The 21,334-nt window shown below is 32.0% G+C and overlaps 3 protein-coding genes across 5 annotated transcripts; 2 read left to right on the top strand and 1 right to left on the bottom strand.

The window, feature by feature from the left end:
- Window positions 1-3,261: 3,261 nt before the first annotated feature.
- LOC120088852 (L-ascorbate oxidase homolog) lies at window positions 3,262-10,336 on the top strand. The gene is made up of 8 exons (XM_039046297.1): window positions 3,262-3,414; window positions 4,938-5,047; window positions 5,735-6,005; window positions 6,165-6,261; window positions 7,070-7,415; window positions 8,304-8,669; window positions 8,771-8,849; window positions 9,482-10,336. Exons 1-8 carry the CDS (start codon window positions 3,262-3,264, stop codon window positions 9,677-9,679), a joined length of 1,620 nt encoding a protein of 539 aa, XP_038902225.1. The 3' UTR covers window positions 9,680-10,336.
- Window positions 10,337-10,557: 221 nt separating this feature from the next.
- LOC120088436 lies at window positions 10,558-17,983 on the bottom strand. Of its 3 annotated transcripts, none has more exons than XM_039045727.1 (12): window positions 17,772-17,983; window positions 17,592-17,654; window positions 17,418-17,471; window positions 17,235-17,351; window positions 16,431-16,517; window positions 15,738-16,346; window positions 12,991-13,476; window positions 12,631-12,692; window positions 12,446-12,545; window positions 12,233-12,312; window positions 11,668-12,000; window positions 10,558-10,930 (listed from the first exon to the last, which is right to left on the bottom strand). In XM_039045727.1, exons 1-12 carry the CDS (start codon window positions 17,838-17,840, stop codon window positions 10,894-10,896), a joined length of 2,097 nt encoding a protein of 698 aa, XP_038901655.1. In that variant the 5' UTR covers window positions 17,841-17,983; the 3' UTR covers window positions 10,558-10,893. The 3 variants fall into 3 exon arrangements, with proteins under 3 accessions (XP_038901655.1, XP_038901656.1, XP_038901657.1); XM_039045728.1 differs by having other exon boundaries at window positions 17,235-17,333; XM_039045729.1 differs by lacking the exon at window positions 17,235-17,351.
- A 14-nt stretch (window positions 17,984-17,997) lies between these two features.
- Window positions 17,998-20,462, top strand: LOC120088438 (pentatricopeptide repeat-containing protein At3g50420). The gene has a single exon (XM_039045730.1). It carries the CDS (start codon window positions 18,024-18,026, stop codon window positions 20,112-20,114), a length of 2,091 nt encoding a protein of 696 aa, XP_038901658.1. The 5' UTR covers window positions 17,998-18,023; the 3' UTR covers window positions 20,115-20,462.
- Window positions 20,463-21,334: the final 872 nt, after the last annotated feature.

Here is a 21,334-nt window from a genome sequence, read left to right as displayed (position 1 = left end):
TGCAAAAGACTTTTTTATTTATTTAAAACGAGTGCTTAGGTGATTCCGGAACTATCAAATTACAAATTTTTTTATTATTTAAAAAGAATGATCAATACATAAATGGGTAAATTTTATGAGCTAATTCTTGGTCAATCACTCTACTAAAAGCACATTTCAACTAATGTTGAAAAATCAATTTTGAGCTTGTATAGGCCACTTCCAAAAATACTCTTAATACCCGTATTATAATTAGCTAAACAAAAACTACAACCTCAAATATCTCTATGCATTAGTAACTAAGAGGTCTATAATTTGAATATTTTATTTTATTATTCTAAAAAAAAATGTATCGCATATTAAGTATGGTTATGGTAATAGTTTAAAATTATGGAAATCAAGTTGATACTCGCTATGAATGGTAAGAATTAAATCGATTTTTTGTAATATCATATAAACTAAATTAAAATTAAGATTTGTCAAATATAAACTTAATGTAACACGCATGAATTTGTATTATTATCTTTAAAGTCTGTAGTTCGATGTCCACTTATTTTATAAAATAAAAATAAATAATAAAAATAAGAGTAGCTAGTGGAGATAAAATTGATAATTGAAGATTAAATTTTACGTTATGAAGTGATGTGCAATAATAATTAAGGATGATCCATAACCGGCTACGGCAATTCCGGTGGATGCTGTTATTTGCTTAGGTTTGTAGTAGCGCCAGCCAATTGTTCCACCGACATAGCCAGTAGCCAGTCACTTCGCTTGTAATCAAATGCATTACCAGCTTGCTACTCACTTTTTTCTAACTCACTATTTAATTAATATGTTTTGGATCTGACACAAAACTATATTTATAAGTATCGTTTCATAAATTGAAATTTTTTGTTTTTACAATTTTAAAATTAATTCTTAATAAATTAGTATTTTTTAGGTAGCTTCCTATAAAACTAATTTAAATATAATTCAATCATGTATAGTTCTAGCTAAACTAAACCACGTTGTCTTTATCGAGATGATCAACAAAATTGATAAAAGTATTTGTAATTCGAATTTCACCCTTAAATTTATTTATTACACTAATTATAAAATAAAACCTAGATGCCACTAATCCCGTAGGTTGGATGTTTGGATGCCTATAACTTCTTAGGTCAAATGTTTGAATTCTCCCCCTTCTTCTTTATTAATATCTTCTTCTAATATTAAATTAAATATTTTTTTAATTCAAGAATTAAATATTTTCGAGTTGAGAGATCTATATGAAAATATTTTGAAAGTTTATAGACTAAATTTGTAATTCAATATTTAGTTTTATAATATAAACAATAAAATCATAGTTTAATTATTGTATAGTAGATGAGTAAACCTCACACCTAAACAAATTTATTTATTTATTTATTTTCATTTTTACTTTTACTTTTGAGGTAGGGAGTTGAGTTTTGGATCGTAGGACGTGGGAATTGAACCTCTTACCTAGAGGTGGATAGTACAAGTTTTATATCATTTAAGTTAGACTCATTTTTGAACCTTTAACTTAGAGATGGATAGTACAAATTTTATGTTAATTGATCTATACTCAACTTTAGTCCGATTCTTTATTGTTTAGTATATTAGTATAAATATATATATATTTTTTTGTTTCAATAGAATTATAAGGCAAGAGTTTCAATCTTAAAAACAATAAAAACATGCAAGCCGTGTGTTTAGACTTCAGACTTACCTACACTTTATAAACTTGTAATGTATATAGATGCAATTTGAGATAATTAGAGTTGGCAACGAGGTGGGATGGGACTAGGGATGTACTTTCTATTCCCATCTTTGCAGGGATTTTTTAATCCTTGTTTTCGTCCCATTATCCATTTTTAGAAGCCAGAGTCATTTTGGAGGTTTTCTTTTATTAGTTTTCTTTATTTATTATTATTATTATTATGTGTTACGAATCATTAGTTGGATGTGGGATTCTTCTAAAAGTATCTTTTAAGCGTATAAACTCTTTTTAAGAAATCACAACTATTTTATAGAAATACCATGAAAATTTTTAAAAAAAAATTGAATTAGCTGAAATTACTTTTTAGTTACCAAAAACTCAACCTAAACCCTTTTCCATTATTAAACATTTCATTAAGAGCCTTGTAAATGAAGCAAATTATATATAAGAAATTGGACCAAGTTGGATGAAGCAAGCAAATGATCTATATGTCAATCTCAACACATAGTTTACTTTTCTTAAAAAATTAAAGGGTTGAGATCCAAACATCAAACACATTGTAAATATATTGTGGAAGTGGAAAACGAACCATGAATCTTTGAGATAGTAGTAAGTGTCATATCCAATTGAGTTGTATTCAGATTGACAACTCGAACAAAGTTATATTTCTAACTTCATAAACTCTTATGCAAACATAGTACAATTTGGTTAAAACATTAATAAAATCGCTCGAAAAGCCTTGGTTAAAACATTAATAAAGCCTCTCAAACAGATTCAGGGAGTTCTTGGCCCAATGAGCTGAAGTTGGGAGGCGACACCACGACTAAAAAAACATCAAATTAATGTTTTATTAACACCTTATACTATGTCAAAAAGAGTTTAGCTCAACTAACATCATAATATACTAAGGACAAGAGGTTCATAGTTCAAATCCTCACTCCTAATTTGTACTAAAAAAACACGTTGTAATTACTAAACATAACAAATGCTTTCCAGTCTATGAAATACAAAAATAATGTCATGTCAAAAGTGAATGAAGATGAGAAGAGAAATATTGAAGTACATAAGAATAAGGGAAAATGAGAAGGGTTAAGATTAACATAAAATATATATATATAAAGTGTAGGTAAGCAAAGAAAGAGCAGCCAAGGAGCAAGAAATCCGGCGGTTACAATTGTAGGACCTCGTGCCCTTCACCTTCCTTAAATCAAACCCTAAACTCTCTTCCCCTTTACATAAATAACATAACATCACTTCTTGCTCCCACATTTCTCTTCTCTCTTTTTTTAGGGTTTCATTTTTTTTCTCTCTTTCGTTAAGGTACGAGTTCTTCATTTTCACTCTTTTCTTTTTCTTTTACCTTTTGCTCTTTTGCTCTCACTCGCTGCTCTTAATTTGGAAGGTTCAGCCATAGATGAGAGCCAAAATTTTACCTACGACGTCGATATATGATCATTTTAATTTCATTCTATTGAGGTTTGAGCTTAACTAATTACTTTTTGTTCGTGTGATTTTTCTTTTCCATGCAGGAAGTCTTTTTTTAAAAAAACAAAAGATTCAAAAGAATGAAGGAGGGCAATTTGGTAAATTTGACCTTAGGGATCATATTGATTTGTTATGGTTTGGGTGGTGGTTGGGTGAATGGTGAAGACCCATATAGATATTACACTTTTCAAGTCACGTACGGTACACGTGCTCCTCTTGGTGTTAAGCAGAAGGTTATTCATTTTTTAATCTTCTTCTAATTTATGGTTTACACAATTCTCTAACCGTTTTTTTTTTAAATATATGAAAATAAACCAAAATATTTACAAAATATTATAAAATTTTAGAACTATCATTTATTATTGACAGTTCTAAAATTTTACTATATCTAGTAAATATTTTCGACAAATTTACCCTTTGAAGTAATTTCTCTCTCATTCTCTAACTCCATTTGATTTTTTTTTTTTGTCTAATTTTAAATTTTTGAAAATTAAGCTTATAAAATTAATTTCAAATTAAAACATTTTTAAAAGTAGGTAACAAAATAAAAAGAATAACAATAATGAAAATTTATAGAATAAAAAAGTTTTACGAGCTTAAGTTTCAAGGGAAAAAAAAAAACCAAATATTTTTCAAATGATTATCACCTCTCAAATTTTGCTCGTTTCCTTATCATCCTATTCTTTTTGCTTTATTACCATATAGTTTCTCTTCTTTTGCTAAATGCATCCTTAAAAAATGTTATTTAAACTCTAGCTACATTCTTTTTTTTTTTTCTTCATCTAATTAATGTAAGCTTAATGTTAACTAATAATTTTGTGTGGGCTATATTACCATTCTAGCTTTTATGTTTTGAGCTAAGAAAATTATTTTAAATGACAAAATTACTAAAAATATTATAAATATAACAAAATATCACAATTTAAAGATCGCAATGAACTATTTTATATATGTCTACCATTGTCATAAATAAACATAGATAGAAATCTATCGCGGTCTATCGCAGATAGACAGTAAAATTTTGCTATATTTATAAATAATTTGATTCATTTTTCTATATTTGAAAACAACCATTTAACTACGAGATTTCTTATTATTATTATTATTATTATCATCATCAATTAACAATTTTTTGGGACATGATATTGTAAAGAAAATTATGTACGTACGAGATGAGTTGCTTATAAAAGGAGTAATTTGGTTGGACATGTGTATTGAACAACCCAATTCCAAGTCCACAATTTTTGTGCTCAAATCATTTTCTTTTTTACCTGAAATTTCATTTTAAATTTCTTTATTTTCTACCTAACTTTAATCCTAATACATTAATCAATCAACGACAGTGGTAGCCATTTTTAAATATAATTTGTTACTAAAACATCCCATTTGAAAAGTTTTTAATCAAATCATAGGGATTAAAGTGAAAATAAGTACAAAAAAATACAGGGAAATAATAATTTAACTTATATAATTTGTTTGTTGCTAGAACACAATATTTCAGAATAATTTCAAAGATTCTGAGTTAAAATTTAAAAAGAAAGTAACTTCCAGAAATGAATTACATTCTTTATTCTGTAAAATATTTTAAAAGTATTTTTAAAAAATAGTTTTCTTTTATTATTCATGAAAATTCATAACATTAGAAATAAAAATATTGCCTAATAAGACTTGGAGGATAATTATTAAGTATTGAAATTTGAAAAATTAAAAAAAAAAAAGTTCATTTTGTAATATTCTTATATTTTTTTTAATGCAGGTAATCCTTGTGAATGGGCAATTTCCAGCCCCAAAGATTGAGTGTGTAACCAATGACAACATAATTGTAAATGTCATTAACAAGCTTGATGAGCCTTTCCTCTTTACATGGTTAGTCCTCAAATTTAATTATGTAGAAATTATAAAATCATTTTTGTGATCTAAGTATTTTTTTTAAAAAAATTTTATCTTCGAAACTTTAGTTTCATATTTTTAGGAAAAGATCAATTTATTACTAGAAAGAAATATGAGAAATACATAATATAGATCTGCCTCTAGGGTAAATATTTATACGTAGCATAGGTACCCTCTCTAGGGTCAAAGTCATAAATAATGCATAAACAAATACAAAATTAGACCGAGCCCCTACCATGTAACAAAATCAAGTTATTCCAATACATAAAAAATATTTATTGAAAGTGTTGACTAAAATGTAGATTTAGTTTAAAAGTATAGGAACGAAAATGACATTTTCACCTTATTTATAATACCAAATTCCAACGATAGTTTTAGTTAAGAAATGAATTATCTCATGACCATTTTCATAATTATAATAAATGAAATGAAAATAGGTTAAATTACATATTTAGTCCTTGGATTATGACGTTGGTATCTTTTGGTCTTTGACCCTTCAAAATGATAAATTTTTTAAAATTTACGAATCTAGCATATACCAATTAAAGGTTGCTTAACGTTAAATAGACACAAACCTAAAAATGAAAAAAATATATATCACTTTTCAAAGCTAGTGCTTAATGAATTTATATATATTTGTCATTGAAATGTGAATAAATTTAGGAGTGGAATCAAGCAAAGGAGGACATCATGGCAGGATGGGGTGTTAGGGACAAATTGCCCAATCCCTCCAAACTCAAATTGGACATACAAATTCCAAGTTAAAGATCAAATTGGAACCTTCACATACTTCCCTTCCATCAACTTCCAAAGGGCTGCTGGTGGCTTTGGAGCCTTTGTGATTCAACCTAGAAGTGTCATAGCAACTCCCTACCCCATTCCCGCCGCCGAGCTCGACCTTCTCATCGGTGATTGGTACGACACCGACCATAAGGTAATTTCTTTTTCATTCTACATTTTGTCTACTCTCTTGAGTTACTAAGTAAGTTTAAGAGAAGTTATTTTCGAAGTCATAAGTATAGTTGAACTATGTTTGAGTCGCATATTCTAAATCATGAATCTATGCTATTAATTCATATGTCATTCTATGCAGACGTTGCGCAAAAAATTGGATTCGGGAATTATGCTCCCTCTACCTAATCGTCTTCTTATCAATGGACAACCTAGTACAACACTAATTCTTAAAAAAGGTAACATTCAACTCATTATATAGGCTTTTGTGAACTTTGAAAATATTTCTTTCTCATAAGTTAAGAAAAATTGAAAGGATAGGTTTACTTTGTAACATAATTGTAAATGTAAATTCTTATATAAATAATTACAAAAATACATCCTTCTTCAAAAAATAATCACAAATTAAACTATTCTATTCTTATAAATAATTTATCAATTACTTGTGGGTGTGACAATCAACCATATGTTTTTTTAGGCCAGAAAGTACACATCACTTTCGAGAAGACTAGTATAAAGTTACACTTTTAATTTTTAAGTTTTGAGTTTGGTTTCAATTTAATTTTTAGGTTTCAAAATGTTACAATTCAACACTGAGTTTTGAGGTTTTTTTTTTTTTTTTTTTTTTCAATTTGGTCATTAGATTTCAAGATTACACTTTTAACTTCGATTTTGAATTAAATCCTCACTTTTCTTTTTTAGTGTTGATGTCTATTACTTAATTTTAAAAATCTAAAAGAATCATAGTTAATTAAGTGTGACTATTTTCATTGCTATTAAAACTAAAACTGAAAGTTTACTTCATAATTAATTTTAAAAGATTGAAAGTGAGCATTTAGTAAAAAATCGATGTTAAAAGTGTAAATTTTGAATCCTAACTAGAAACCAAATTGAAAGAAAACTCAAATTTCACAGGTAAAATTGTAACATTTTGAAACCTAGACCAAATAAGAATTACGTTCAGAACTTAAGGACCAAAAGCATATTTTTTCCGATGAAAAATTATGTCATGAGTGTTAATAATTTTTTTTTTTTAAAAAATTGTAGGGTTAACATATAAGTTGAGGATATCAAATGTTGGAATAGCAACATCAATAAACTTTAGAATACAAGGACATTTGATGACACTTGTGGAGGTAGAAGGAGGTCACACAGTGCAAGAGGCTTATGAGTCATTGGACATTCATCCAGGCCAATCCGCTGCCGTTTTAGTGTCTCTTAATAACCTACCAAAGGACTATTACTTTGTTGCTTCTTCTCGTTTCACTAAACCTATTCTTACTACCATTGGTATCCTTAGATATGAAGGCTCTTCCATTCCTCCTTCCAAGCCTTTGCCCATCGGACCCACCTACCAACTCCATTGGTCCATGAAGCAAGCCCGGACCATCAGGTTCGTTTCGTAACCATTTCGTTTTGAAGATTTATCTTCTTGTTTTCTAAAGATATCTTTATTATCATATCACCTTTACTAACTAAAATCTAAATTGTTAACCAATTTTTGAAAACAAAAACAAAGTTTTAAAAGCTATATATATATATTAGTTTTTAAACTTTTGCTTGACCTTTTTTAAAGTACTCTACAAAAGTAACAAAAAAAGCAATAGTTAGAAAATGGAGACACCTTTTTTCCAAAAAGTTTCCTTTTTTTTTTTTTCTTTATTAATATGTTATTATGAATATCATGTTTTCTCAATTGAATTTATTTTGTTACAACTAGCCCATTTTCGAAAGTTAATTTACAAGCTACTCCCTTAATGAAAAACGTCAAGGGTGATATTGCAATTTTTAAAAGAATAATAGTATTTTCAAAATAAAGAGAAGGTCAAATCACAAAAATGAAAAGACAAAAAAATACCCTTAAATTTGCCATATATTTGTTTAAGAAATACCCATATATTATTTTAAAATTTACAACATTATCCTTCAAATTTCACGAGTATTTCCGAAATTTACAATATTCCAAACCTAACTACTCCTTTGGAATGTAAATCTCTAGAAGCTTTGAATAAAAATTGAGATACATGAATAGTGTGGCAAATACCTAGAATTGAAATCTGAATCATCAAACCATTTTAAAGGCTCGTTTGGATTGATTTTCCAAATATATATAAACACTTTTTTATACTTATAAAAACACTTATTTAAACACTTCAAAGGTCAATCCAAACGCGTCATAAGTCATTGACATAGACTGTTCTTTGATCGGTAAGAAAAACATGGATTGAAGTGTACATATAACGCCCTAATAAGTCGAGCTATGTTTGGATGATTTGGACAGATTAAATTTGACAGCAAATGCAGCAAGACCAAACCCACAAGGATCATTCCATTATGGGAACATAACAGTAGTGAGAAGACTGATATTAGAAAATTCATTGAGAAAGATCAAAGGAGCTGTTCGTTGTGCAGTGAACAATGTGTCTTATGTTGATCCACCAACCCCTTTAAAGTTGGCTGATTGGTTCAATATTGGTGGTGTTTTTGACTTCAAAACCTTCACTGATTTCCCCACTTCTAGACCTGCAATGCTTGGGGTCTCTGTTGTTAACATCACTCTTCATGATTTTGTGGAAATTGTGTTCCAAAACAATGAAAATACTGTCCAAGCTTGGCATTTTGATGGAACCAGTTTCTATGTTGTTGGGTTAGCCCTTCTTTTCATAACCCTTTTTTTCCTAAGATTCTTATTGGCTTTCTTGCACTAAATTTTATTACTTTTTTTTTTTTTTTTTTCTGTTTGATCAGTTATGGTTCTGGTGTTTGGAAATATGACATGAGGAAACGTTATAACTTAGTGGATGGTATATCAAGACACACTGTTCAGGTACCTTTTTGACGTCCTTTTCCTTTTGTTGTGTGTTATTTTTCCCGTCGTTTATTTCTTCTCATCACAAAAATACAATATATTTTTTTTATGCAAGAAAAGTCGAAAATTCATCGCCAAAGGCTCTCCTGATGCAAAAAAGTTGTTGGGAAGGAGTCTTTTTTAACGCTACTAACATGGTATCGGAAAATGACCACTCTTTTCCGACACCACTTTAAAATAGCAACAGCCATGAGTCGAGAAATTGGACAATTTTCACCATTTCCTAACTCTACTAGTATAGCGTCGAGAAACGGTACTTTTTCCAATGCCGTTAAAGTGTTGTTGGAAAAAATTGCTTCTTCCGACGACCTTTAATTGAATTAAATTAATAGTTCTTTTTATGGACCTCCAACTAACTTTTGTAGGTGGTCAATTTTTTTTTTTTAATTAATTTATTTATTTATCATTATTTATGTTGAAATCATTTATTTGTGCAATATCCCATCAAACAATAACCAGAATCAAATCAGGCTCAGTCAGGATTTAAGCTTATGGCATCGAGTTTTGGAGACCCACGTTCAATAAACCAAATTGAATTAAGGGCGTCTGTTTATCGAACTAAAAGATTGATTGGGTGAATTTTTGGGCAGGTATATCCAAAGTCTTGGACAGCTATATTAGTGTCATTAGACAACAAGGGGATGTGGAACTTAAGGTCTACAATATGGTGGAGAAACTATTTGGGTCAACAATTATATTTCAGAGTTTGGAATGATGAAAAGAGCTTATATACTGAGACTGACATTCCACCCAATGCTCTCAAGTGTGGCAAAGCATCCAAGTATTAATATATTCATATATATATATTTGAAGAATACTTGTTAAATATTCATTTTCTCTGATGAATAAGCTTGCTTTGTGTTTATTTATCTTTAATTAGAGTTTTAATTAAATTCAGTCACAAGAGGGTGACTGATAAAATTTAGTTTAAGAAAGGAGGGAGAGAGTGAAGAGGAAGAAGATATGAAAGGTTGAAGACTGTGAGAGAGATAAGAGGGTTTCTACTTTCATTTGTTATTATATTTAATCACTGTATTTTTCTATGTTGTAATAAATCCTTTAAGCAGTTCATTTCAGTTGTTTGAGTAGTTAAGTTCTTCATAATTTGTCATTGTTCCTAATTCTTTGTGGTTTACTCTTAAAAATCTATAAAAAGAGCTCCATTTCTTTCCTTATTTTTTTATTAGATGCCTATTTTTGGCCAACAAACTAAAGGAACTTTTATTAACAAACGATCCCACCTCAATTTCCAACACTTCAGTCTATGAAGGATGAAAAGTTTCTTTACCATTTTGGTAACCAATGTCGATAAAAATTAACTTTGAAAGACAAAATTAAAATCTTATTGATAATACAAGGAATGAATTTTAGATTTATTCAAGATACATGGACTAATTAAATAATTCAAAATACATAGATCAAAATAGAGCAAAATCCAAAGTACAAAGCCGATTATGATATTTTTACCATTTTCAATTTGCAGTTAGCATGATAGTTTATATATATATACTATGATAGTTTATATATATATATTAACATGCAATGTTGGCAAATAATTTTAAGGTTTGTATGAGTAGACGAAATTAAAAAATAATATCAATCCAAATCTGGATATAAAGAAAAGAATAGTTAAAAATAAGAGTAAGGGTTTAAATAAAGAGAGAAGTTAGTATAGAATCAATTATGAGTATATATATAATCATTTAAAAATATACGGACTATATTTTACCTTAGTGTATATAACATGGGTGGTGTATGCTCTAATTAATTTCAACATTATATAGTAAGAATGTGCGCAGAAGCATTTCTGAATGGAAAAATACACTACATTTGAATTACCTCAACTGATGATCAATTGATCAAAGCATCAGTAGTCTCATTTTAAGAACTCGAAGATGAAGCTTTTGGATTGAAAAAATCTCCAAGCTTTGAGAGTTAGATCAAAATTGGAGCTCCATGCTTCAAGAAGAGGACCGCATGGGGCTTGAGGCGTATTAATTACTTAAGTACTCCATGGAAACTCCAGAAATTTCGTCAAACTGCCATGTAAAAAGAAGACAATTATTCAAGTCCAGTTAAAAGAAAACTCGATTTCAGTTAAAACTAAACCAACCATACCACCAGTCAACTGGTCAATTTCAATTTCTTCGGTTTCCAAGTAAGTGAGACCAATAGGTTGGTTTCAGTTTGTACTCCTAAATAATTGACTCCAACTGAATGATATTCAACCTAAATACGAGCTTTTTCTTGTCATCACCTAAATTCCTAATTCTTCCCAACAAAAGTGACTTCTTTTCTGGTTCTCTCACTCCATCATAGATTCAACCCAATTCTGAAGAAGATCCTTGACATAACTTATAAATATGTTTGAAGGGAGAATGGGATATCCACATTTTTTTTAATCTAACAATGGTTGTGCACTTCTTGCCAGAACCTCAAGTCTAATTAGGAAAAAATTCTTTTAATTGACGTGGAACACCTATCCAACAAGTATAAACAAAATTCTTTCTTGATGCCTAGAAACCTCAAGCCTGCATTAGATGCCTCATGTACAAAATTTCTTATAAACCTGACAGAATCCTTCTTAATTTTAGTGAAGGGCAAAAAAGCCTATTATTTAACTAAAGGGGTTTGATAACACACCCTCTAGATTTCCAGGACACATTCCAAAGAGATGTTATAAATTACTCAACACAAAAAGAAAACTTTTTGATAAAATATTAATACCAGAGTCTAATTCTTATTACTAAATGAAGCATTGTGCAGACATGCATACCGTTTTACGAGCACTTCGGGATTGTATGGAAAGAGATTCTCTCTATGAAGATTTTCCAAGGATGTTTTCAACGACTGCAGACAATTTTTAGATTTCTTCAGGGATTTTACCCCAACTCTTTGAGGCTTGTAGCCATAATCACAATTTATAGTGTCAGCAAAAGATGGAAGTGTTTCATTGCTTTGATTGGGTGAACCAGACGATAGCTCTTCTGAAATAGTTGAGCTGTTCAGCAAAACTTTTCTTCTCTTGCATGAAGAGTGAGTTGAGATATCCCATTCTGTTGATGAATTCACTAGTGCATATCTGGAATCATTTATTATATGCAGGCATCTACAAAAAGAAAATGTGCGTATCAGGAAGGGAAGGCACAATGCTCATGTCCTGAGGCATCAGAAACTTACCAGATAACAAAAGCTTAGACCCAATTGCAGACAAGAAGCATGAAAGTTATCGACTCTATGTTAATTATATGTCAACTATACTTCTGAATTCATTTTTAACAAGTTGACAAAGCAGTAGAGGACACCCAAGAAAATTATTATTATTTTAAAACAATGCATACCTTAGGAGGTATTCCAAACAATATGTTCCTGCATCTTTTGACATGAGGTAATCTAAGAGCATTTCATGATCATAGTTTAACTGCAAATGAAGATATAAGTCAAACAATGTCTACAATTCCAGGAAGAATAATAGAAGCAGTTAGCGCGAATAGAGCAATGAGGGAATTTAAACTTGGGTGGGGGTATCTCCTATCTGTAGTAATATTTCTTGCCTCCTTAAGAAAAACGTGGAACACGTGCTGAGGATCAAAAATGTTTGAAACATGAAAAAGTATATCTTCCTTCACCTCCTGGGATGGTCCTTCACAAGAACTAAATACAAGCAATGACTTTCTTAAATATGCTGCAAGCGGTAGTTAATCAAAGTATATGTAAAACCAAACTGATTCTTACTAACCATGGCCCTGTATGAGAAGGAAGACGAAGAAGTTGCAACAGCACTTTGAATAATAGATCATCCTAGAGTTCAAAATAAAAAATTATTAGATATAAGACTAATTGTATGTGATTAAGATATATTTTTCTTTCCAAACATCACTCTAGCTCTAGTTTGATAGAGCTTAACACATACTAGCATTTTTTTTTTTTTTTAATAAGAAACATCAAGAGAAAGATGTATAAAGCAGTGGCACCACAAAGCCCTATCGTTTGGAACAATGCAAGGAAAAATGTACATCAATAAAATAAAAGATAAAACACAAAATAATTCTAAAGCCTTAAATGACACAGTGAAGACCAGAGAAGAAAATGTACAAACCTCGTGCATATATAGCTGGAGAAATGATGATGCAAACTTGATGCAGTTTTTTGCATACATTTTAGTATCCAGAAAAATGTTTGTTGGAAGGTTCCCCTGAAGCCATTTATAAAGCTCCAATATACCTTTCTTGCTACAACTGCAGTCATGACATTTACTTTCCAATGTTGTAGTGAAGATCAACTGAGATTTTAGAGCTATAGATGCATCGTACTTTTCAGTCGGTTTTGTAAATATGAAGCTTAAGGAACACCTGAGGAATAGAAAAATAGCCAGTCTTTGCAGATGCAAGGAACATGGACTGCGTTTGTCACCAAAATAGCTCACAATCAATGGAGAATCTTCAAGGGAAGTGCCGGGGGCAGATTCCAGCTCAAGCTTCGGAAGCAGCAAGAGCTTTTGAAAACGATTTCTGCAAAGTTGCAACCATAGAACAAGAGTCGAGCACTGAAGATGGCAATGGAAACTAAGCCTGATCATTAATATCTGGAAAGTAAAGAATTCCTGAACTTAGTGAATCACTAGAAATTAAACCTTGTATCACCTAAGAGCAGCATAACGACAACAATTTCTGAAACTAAAGCTCCCGTTTGATACATTTGATTTTTGGTCTTTAGAAATTGTACTTATTTTCTTACAACTTCTTTATTATGGTTCTCATCATATCTAACTAAATATTTCTATTCTCAGTCAATTTCCAAAAACAAAAGAAAGTTTTAAAAACTACCTTTGTTTAGTTTCTAAACCTTAATTGAGTTTTTAAAAACACTCATAAAAAGTACATTATAAAACAAAGAAATCAATGGGTAAAAGTAGTATTTAAAAGCTTAATTGTTAAAAACCAAAAACAAAAAACTACGACCCTGTTTGGTAACCATTTGATTTTTTAAAATTTAGCCTATTGATACTACTTCCACCTCCAAATTTCTTCTTAGTCATCTACTTTTTACAAATGGTTTAAAAAACCAAGCCAAAATTTGAAAACTAAAAAAAGTTACTTTTGGTTTTGAAATTTGGTTAAGGATTCAACCATTGTACTAGATAAATATGTAAATCATTGTAAGAAATGGAAAGATGAAATAGGTTTAACTTTCAAAAATCCAAAACAAAGAATCAAATGGTTACCAAACAGAGCCTAAATAGTTATCAAATAGAGCCTAAGATTTCAGCAGATATATCAAATTCACAAGATGCAATTAGCACCAAGGAATAAATTATTATGCATACATATGATAAATAATGTATACATATATGAAGTAAAAGAGATGGGGTGGGGGAGGGGAGACCAAGAGAGAGAATTTTCATTAGAGAAATCATTATTGGAAAAGTTAAAAATATCTTTCCAAGAGGGGAATGTGATAATATTAGAAGAAACAAATTCCTTCCGCATATAAAAAAAGAGCTGTACTAAGGTCAAGAATGAAGCAGACGTTCACATACAGAAGATACAATTTAGGAGTGCAAAAATTTGTATGACGACTTGAACATCACTCAGACACTTGAACTACCCTTTCACAGAACCTAAAAATGTGAAAGCAGAAACAAGCTAGTCATACAACATGTACAGTGAGACATAAATGGTATGGAAACATACACAGCACAATATCCTAGAAATTGAAATCAATCTTAAAATCCTCTGTCCAGTTAAAGTTCTTTTACCACAAACGTTGGAGATTACTAAACCAGATACAAAAGTTAATTTAAAGGTGTAGATTTAACTTGATTAAGGTTTAAAAATAAAAAAAGAAGAAAATAAAAATTGAAATATATGAAGTTTGTTATTATTGGCAAACCTGCATAGACAGTAGTAACCTATGAAGCACAGATACTTCATGTGAGGCAAAGAATTCGTATCAGACACGTATCGGATACCGATACTTCCAGATACTTCCCAGATACATATCTGACACACGATTTGACGTATCTATTTCTACGTGTACATTTTTTTAAAGAAAAAAGGCAAGCAACTCATCTAATATTTTCCAATCTAAAACTATTCAACGAAGAAGTTCTTCGTTTATCTTTATACTTCTCCCTCGAATCTTCTTCTTCTTTGTAATATGAGTCACTTTTCTATTGCATTTTATTAACTATTATACTTCAACATCTTAGATGTTGTTTTTTTTTGTATTGTATTTCACTATTTGTATTCTATTTTTTGCTATTGTTATTAACTTGAATGTTAAATTTATCTATATCTTAGATTTTTTTAAGAAAAAGAAAATATATCTTTAATGTATCAGTATCCTCGTTTTTTAGAAATATGTATATTAATAAAATATTAAAAAAAAATTGCGTATCTTTAGACGTATCCGTATCTTAGTTTTTTAGAACTTGACGAATCGTCGTATCCGATCGTATACGTATCATGTAACCGTATCTGTGTCTGTGCTACATAGGTAGTAACTTTAAAAAAAAATTAAAAAAAAAGGAAGAAGAGAAAAAAGAAAAAGAAAAAAAAATGTAAATTGCCGAAACTTCCAATAAAACATATGTTCCAGGCACCTATTGCCTTGAATAGAATCTTAACTTTCGTTAACTACGCCTGTTCATCATATATGCCATTGCCACTGATGAGAATCAAACTTCTTAAAAACATTCAACCAAATAAATAATTGAGGCACCATAAAAACCATATTTGAATAAACTAGCTAGCCACCAGGTATTTCTATTATGTTTTTTCTTATCTCTAGAAGACTAGTCCAACGTATATTCTAGGGAGGGGGAGAAAAAGGGTAGATTCATACCAGCAACTTGTGACTGAAATATCGGGACAAGCACCTATTAAAGTGATCGACTTGGTTGTTGAGGCACCAATCAAGAAGGTTAGGAATTAGGTTGATGACTGTACCCAGTAGGGGGTGAGTCTTTAGTGAATCACATGAAGCTTCCTCAAAATCGCTTGGCTCAGCCAAGGAACAGAGAAATTGAACAAAATTTCCTAGGAACAGAAATTTTAATCCTTTCCTCTGATGCAAATTATTATAACGCAAGTCATCGTCATTCTGGACTTCTACACTGTTACAATTTTTCTCGGTAAGGATCCTACCCAATAAATTCCATGGAATTTTTGAAAGACAAGAATTAACAGAATCAAAGAACTGTCCAACAAGATCACTTTGCTCCTGCTTCAAGGATTTCAGGGTATTTCGCAAAACTTGAAGAATGCCAGCAACTGTGGAAAAATTTGCATTTTTCAACTTAGGTAGTAAGGTATTACTTAAGGTTGATAGATAACAGTCTAAATTTTCAGACCCAGTGATTGAAGGTGCAGGAGAAGACATGATTCTGTCAAGCACTAACTCCATGCCAAAACATAATGAGTGAACTAATTCATACCAGTTACTTGTGCTTCCCTGCATAATCAAATGGGTTGATTGTTAGCGTAAATTATGTGATAGTGATACACTAAAATTTCAAACACGATTAGAGTTACATACAGTTAGAAATACAAATTTTGTAATTGCTGTAAGTACATTGCCCACAAGATGTTTGACATACTGATTCTCAAAAGAAAGTAAAGGTACCTGCACGTAAGGAGAAATGTAAATTTCGTAAAGCCGAAGTAGAGAAGTTTAGGTCTGTTGAATTAGATTAACTATATAATTATGAGATTGAATACCAGACTCTACAGGATTATTATTTTTTCTCTTTTAGAAAAGAATTGCAAGAAAGATTTCCAATTTAAGAGTAAAGAAGTAAGACTATAGACTCTAAAGGGTAGGTATGTTTACACCAATAAAAAGCATTCAAACAAACTAAGTTCCTAAAACAAGTAAAAGTCACATAATATATACTAGTTAATTTCATCAAGGTATAAATAAATCTACACTCCTTTGTAAACTAACAATATACTAGTTAATTTCATAATTGGCCTGGCTCTTTATATTTTAGTTTTCTACAGAGGTTACAAACAAGAGCGAGAAATACAGCCAACAATGCAACGCAAACACAATGTAATATTAGGGTGATTCTTAAAATTGAAGTTGGAATAAATGTCCACAACAAATCAACGTTTATGCATTATCCTTGCATCTTAGCATAAGCACCTTTTATGTGGAAAAAACTATGCATGCACAGTAGGAAGAAATAAAAAGGTGTATAAAAAACTTCCTCTTAGCAGTTTATTTTTAAACTGTGGAAGAAAGATATAGTTAATAGAATTCAAAAGCAATATTGAGAACAGAGAACTCCAAAATTTTGCTATCTTCCTCCCCAAGTCCATCTCGATTGTAAGAAATTACCAATTCAGAAACAATCTTCGTCATACAATGGTGGCTCTCAAAAGATTGATCACGCTCATCACTGCTTTTCTCTTGAGAAGTCAACATCTGAATCGCATCCTGATGGACAATACATAACTGACGAATTTTATGTGTTACTGAACAGTGCAAGTGTCTGTGAGAGAAAAAGAGAGAGAGACTTACATTATAAGAGTCGCCATCAATTTCTTGAACCCAGCGCTGAACTTCAGTTACAACCTAATGAACGATCAGTCATCAAAATGAGGCAACGAACTAATGTACAAAACTGAGGATTTCCAAATCAAAGAGCAACAACAAAATCACAGGAACTAAGAGAGAAAGAAGAGCGAAGCAAACATGAGAGAGCGCAATAAGCAGTTCCTTTTCCTTCCCTTTGCTCTCCAAGACCACCCCATCTTCCTATTCACCAGAAGTGAAAAACATGAACTCCTCTTCTATGATAATTAGAGAAAACTTGGAGCGCATGATGTAAACAAGAAAAAGAAATAGCAACGATGAAGAACAGCGAAACCTAACTGTAAAAGGACGAAGACAATGACCGACGAGCCGGCATAGCTGCAAGCACCTCTCACCGCCGGGCGACATTCTCAGGCACCGCCGATGAGTTCCGGTTATGAGGCTTAGAAATATTCAGTTTCCATGGCGAAGTGCTGAGCGAAATGATTTTTTGGCTTAAAGGATCTTTCTGATGGGTGAAAATGATGTTTCGTATAAAAGAGAACCCTTCGTTCATTTTTTGAAGCCTACAATAAAATAGCTCGTCTTCACATGACGGAAGCGCTTTCTTTAGCAGCGCTCGTACAAAAATGCACTTCCGTTGCATCATTGAAGGCGGCGCGTCAGCTCCACGGTCTAATTCTAACCTCCATAGCCACCGCGTCGTCTCTGTCTCCTTACGTTTGCAACAACATCTTATCCATGTACGCACGATGCGGTGCAATTTGGGAGTCACAGCAAGTGTTCGACAAAATGCCGCAAAGAAATCTCGTTTCGTTTAATGCTCTAATCGCGGCTTATTCTCGGTCTCACGATCGTGCTCCTTCAGCTTTCAACCTGCTTGCGAAAATGGAGCTTGAATTTCTCAGACCCAATGGTTCCACTCTAACGAGCTTGTTGCAGGCAGCTTATTCCATTGAAGATCGATTTTGGGGCTCTTTGATTCATACGCAAGTAGTGAAACGTGGATTCGTTAATGATGTTCGTGTTCAAACCGCGTTAATTGGGACTTACTCACATTGCTCGGATTTGGAATCTGCTGGAAAAGTTTTCCGGTGGACGATAGATAAGGACGTAGTAGCTTGGAATTCCATGATTTTTGGAAATTTGAAGCACGATAAATTAAACGAGGCACTTCATTTGTTCAATGAAATGCTGGGAATTGGTTTGATTCCTACTCAATTCACCTATGCAATGATTTTGAATATATGTTGTAGAAATGGAGACTACCTATTTGGTCGGCTCATCCATGGCCGTATGATCACTTCAAACGCCATTACCGATAGAACTCTGCAAAACGTTCTGTTGGATTTGTACTGCAGTTGTGGGGATACCCATACAGGGTTTTGCATCTTTAACAGAATTGAAAACCCGGATTTGATTACTTGGAACACAATCATCTCAGGATGTTCTCAAAATGAAGAAGAAGAAGATAAGGCCATGAAACTATTTCAACAATTGCAGAAATCATCACTTCCCAAACCAGATGATTATACATATGCAGCTGTAATTTCCACCATTGACAACCTTTTGAGTGGAATGTCTTTTCTTGCTCAAGTTATAAAGGATGGATTTGAGAGCAGTGTCTTTGTAAGCAGTGTCATTGTGTCCATGTTCTTTAGAAATGGTGAATCTCAAGCTGCTGAGAGGGTTTTTGTGTCTGTTGCAGAGAAGGATGTTGTTCTATGGACAGAAATGATCAGTGGGTATTCAAGAATTGGTGAAGGGGAAAATGCAATCAAATGCTTTCATCAAATGCATCAGAATGGCCATGAGCTTGACAGTTTTTCAATCAGTTTGGCTTTGAGTTCATGTGCTGATCTTGCCACTTTAAAACAGGGGGAGATTTTTCATTCTCTAGCCATAAAAACAGGGTGTGAAGCTGAAATCTATGTCTTAGGGAGTCTAATCAACATGTATGCTAAAAATGGTGATTTGGGTTCTGCTAAATTGATATTTTCTCAAGTCCCATGTCCAGATTTGAAGTGTTGGAACTCCATGCTTGGTGGGTACAGCCACCATGGGCAAATGGAACAGGCATTGAAGCTCTTCTTTGAGCTTCAAAACCACGGTGTCAAGCCAGATCAAATAACATTTCTTTCCTTATTTTCTGCTTGTAACCACAGCAACTCTGTTGAAATAGGGCAGTTTTTATGGAACTATATGAAAGAAAGTAATATTATACCAAATTCTAAGCACTATTCTTGTATGGTAAGCCTGTTAAGTGGAGCTGGGTTAATTGATGAAGCAGAGGAAATGATTACCAAATCACCATTTGCAAATAATGATCCAGAGCTATGGAGAACTCTGTTAAGTTCATGTGTTCTTAAGAGAAACCTCAGAGTTGGAGCTAATGCAGCAAAACAAGTGTTGAGATTAGATTCAGAAGACAGTGCAGCACATATTTTGCTATCAAATCTGTATGCTGCAGTAGGAAAATGGGATGGTGTTGTAGAGATGAGGAGAAGAATAAGAGAGACAATTGTGGGAAAGGATCCTGGTCTAAGTTGGATTGAGGCCAAAACACATATTCAAGCATTTTCTTCTGGTTTGCGGTCACATCCAGAGGTTGATGAAGCACTGCTTAGGCTGAGAGGAAACATGAGTGAAGAAATGGATGAATCAAGTGGAATAGGGAGGTAAAGACTAATTAAGGGCATTTCAGAGATTGAAATTTATTCAGCTTGAAGTTAAGAATTAGGGTCACATAATGGCACAAATACAATTTTGATATGGTTTGGGATTGGGTTCTTCTGGCCCCTGTAATTAAAAGTTTGACATTCAGGTAGTTTTTGTCAAATTAGTTGATCCAACAGTTGCATGGTGAGAGATGAGATCATTTGGTGGATCGTAGATGGGTGTTTTCTTTTTAATTATAATAGGAGTAGGAATTTCAAACGACAAATCTATTAGCCATTAACATATAATATATGTCAGTTGAGTTATACTCGTTTTAGCGATATGTGTATCGATATTATCTTTATTATATTAGATACTAACCAAGCGGCTAACACATATTATATCTTGATTGTTGGATGTTTGATTTCTTGTGATTTTTTGTGTGGTTAAATTGGTTGGGGGATGTATTAAATCTATTTTCCACTTTTTCAAAATGCGAGGAACTAAATAGGGACAATTTTCTTCCGTATTTTAATGCATCTTCACATTTTCTAAATTCAACAATGCTATATTTACATCAAAAATCTATCCTTAACCTTGGTAAGGAAAACCCCAATTTAACTCCAATAAAGTTGAATCTTTGGCATGCCCTTGGTTAATTGTAGTTCTGAAATGTGAGCATCTATTAAGTTTAGCAAAATTTCCCACGGGTCGGATCCCCCGTGGGCCCTGCCTCGATCCCAACTCCAACTCTAACTCTGATTAGATTTTTAAATATATTTTTCTATATATATTTAATATTAGGTGTTTTAACTTTTTACATTTAGTCTAATTTTTAATTTACTCTAATCTAAACTCAACTAAAATGTCTAAACCTAAAGAGAATTTTAGGAAAAATTTGAAAAAAAGAAGTCTCTATGGAGAAACAAAAGGGGAAATGGGGAATGGGTCCCTTTGAGGACCCGTTTCTCTGACGGAGAATCCCCGCCTTCAAATGGCGGGGATGGGAATAGGGGCAGGATGAGGGTAAATTCTCCCATGGGGGGTGGGGAACCCCTTCCCGTCCCACCCCGACTCCGTTGCCAACTTGATATCTATAAACAACTGATTTAATGCACCCAAAACTTTCTCTCATTTTAATGATATAAGTATTTGTAAAAAGTCTAATCCTTTCATTTTGATCAGCAAAACAACAATATTTCTTAAATAAGTTTATAATTATAATAAGTTTATTAAAAAACAAT

This window comes from Benincasa hispida, chromosome 10 (genome assembly GCF_009727055.1).
Source record: "Benincasa hispida cultivar B227 chromosome 10, ASM972705v1, whole genome shotgun sequence".
Taxonomy (NCBI): Eukaryota; Viridiplantae; Streptophyta; class Magnoliopsida; order Cucurbitales; family Cucurbitaceae; genus Benincasa; species Benincasa hispida.
The sequence above is the reverse complement of the archived record's forward strand: the minus strand, read 5'-3'. Positions and strand labels throughout refer to the sequence as shown.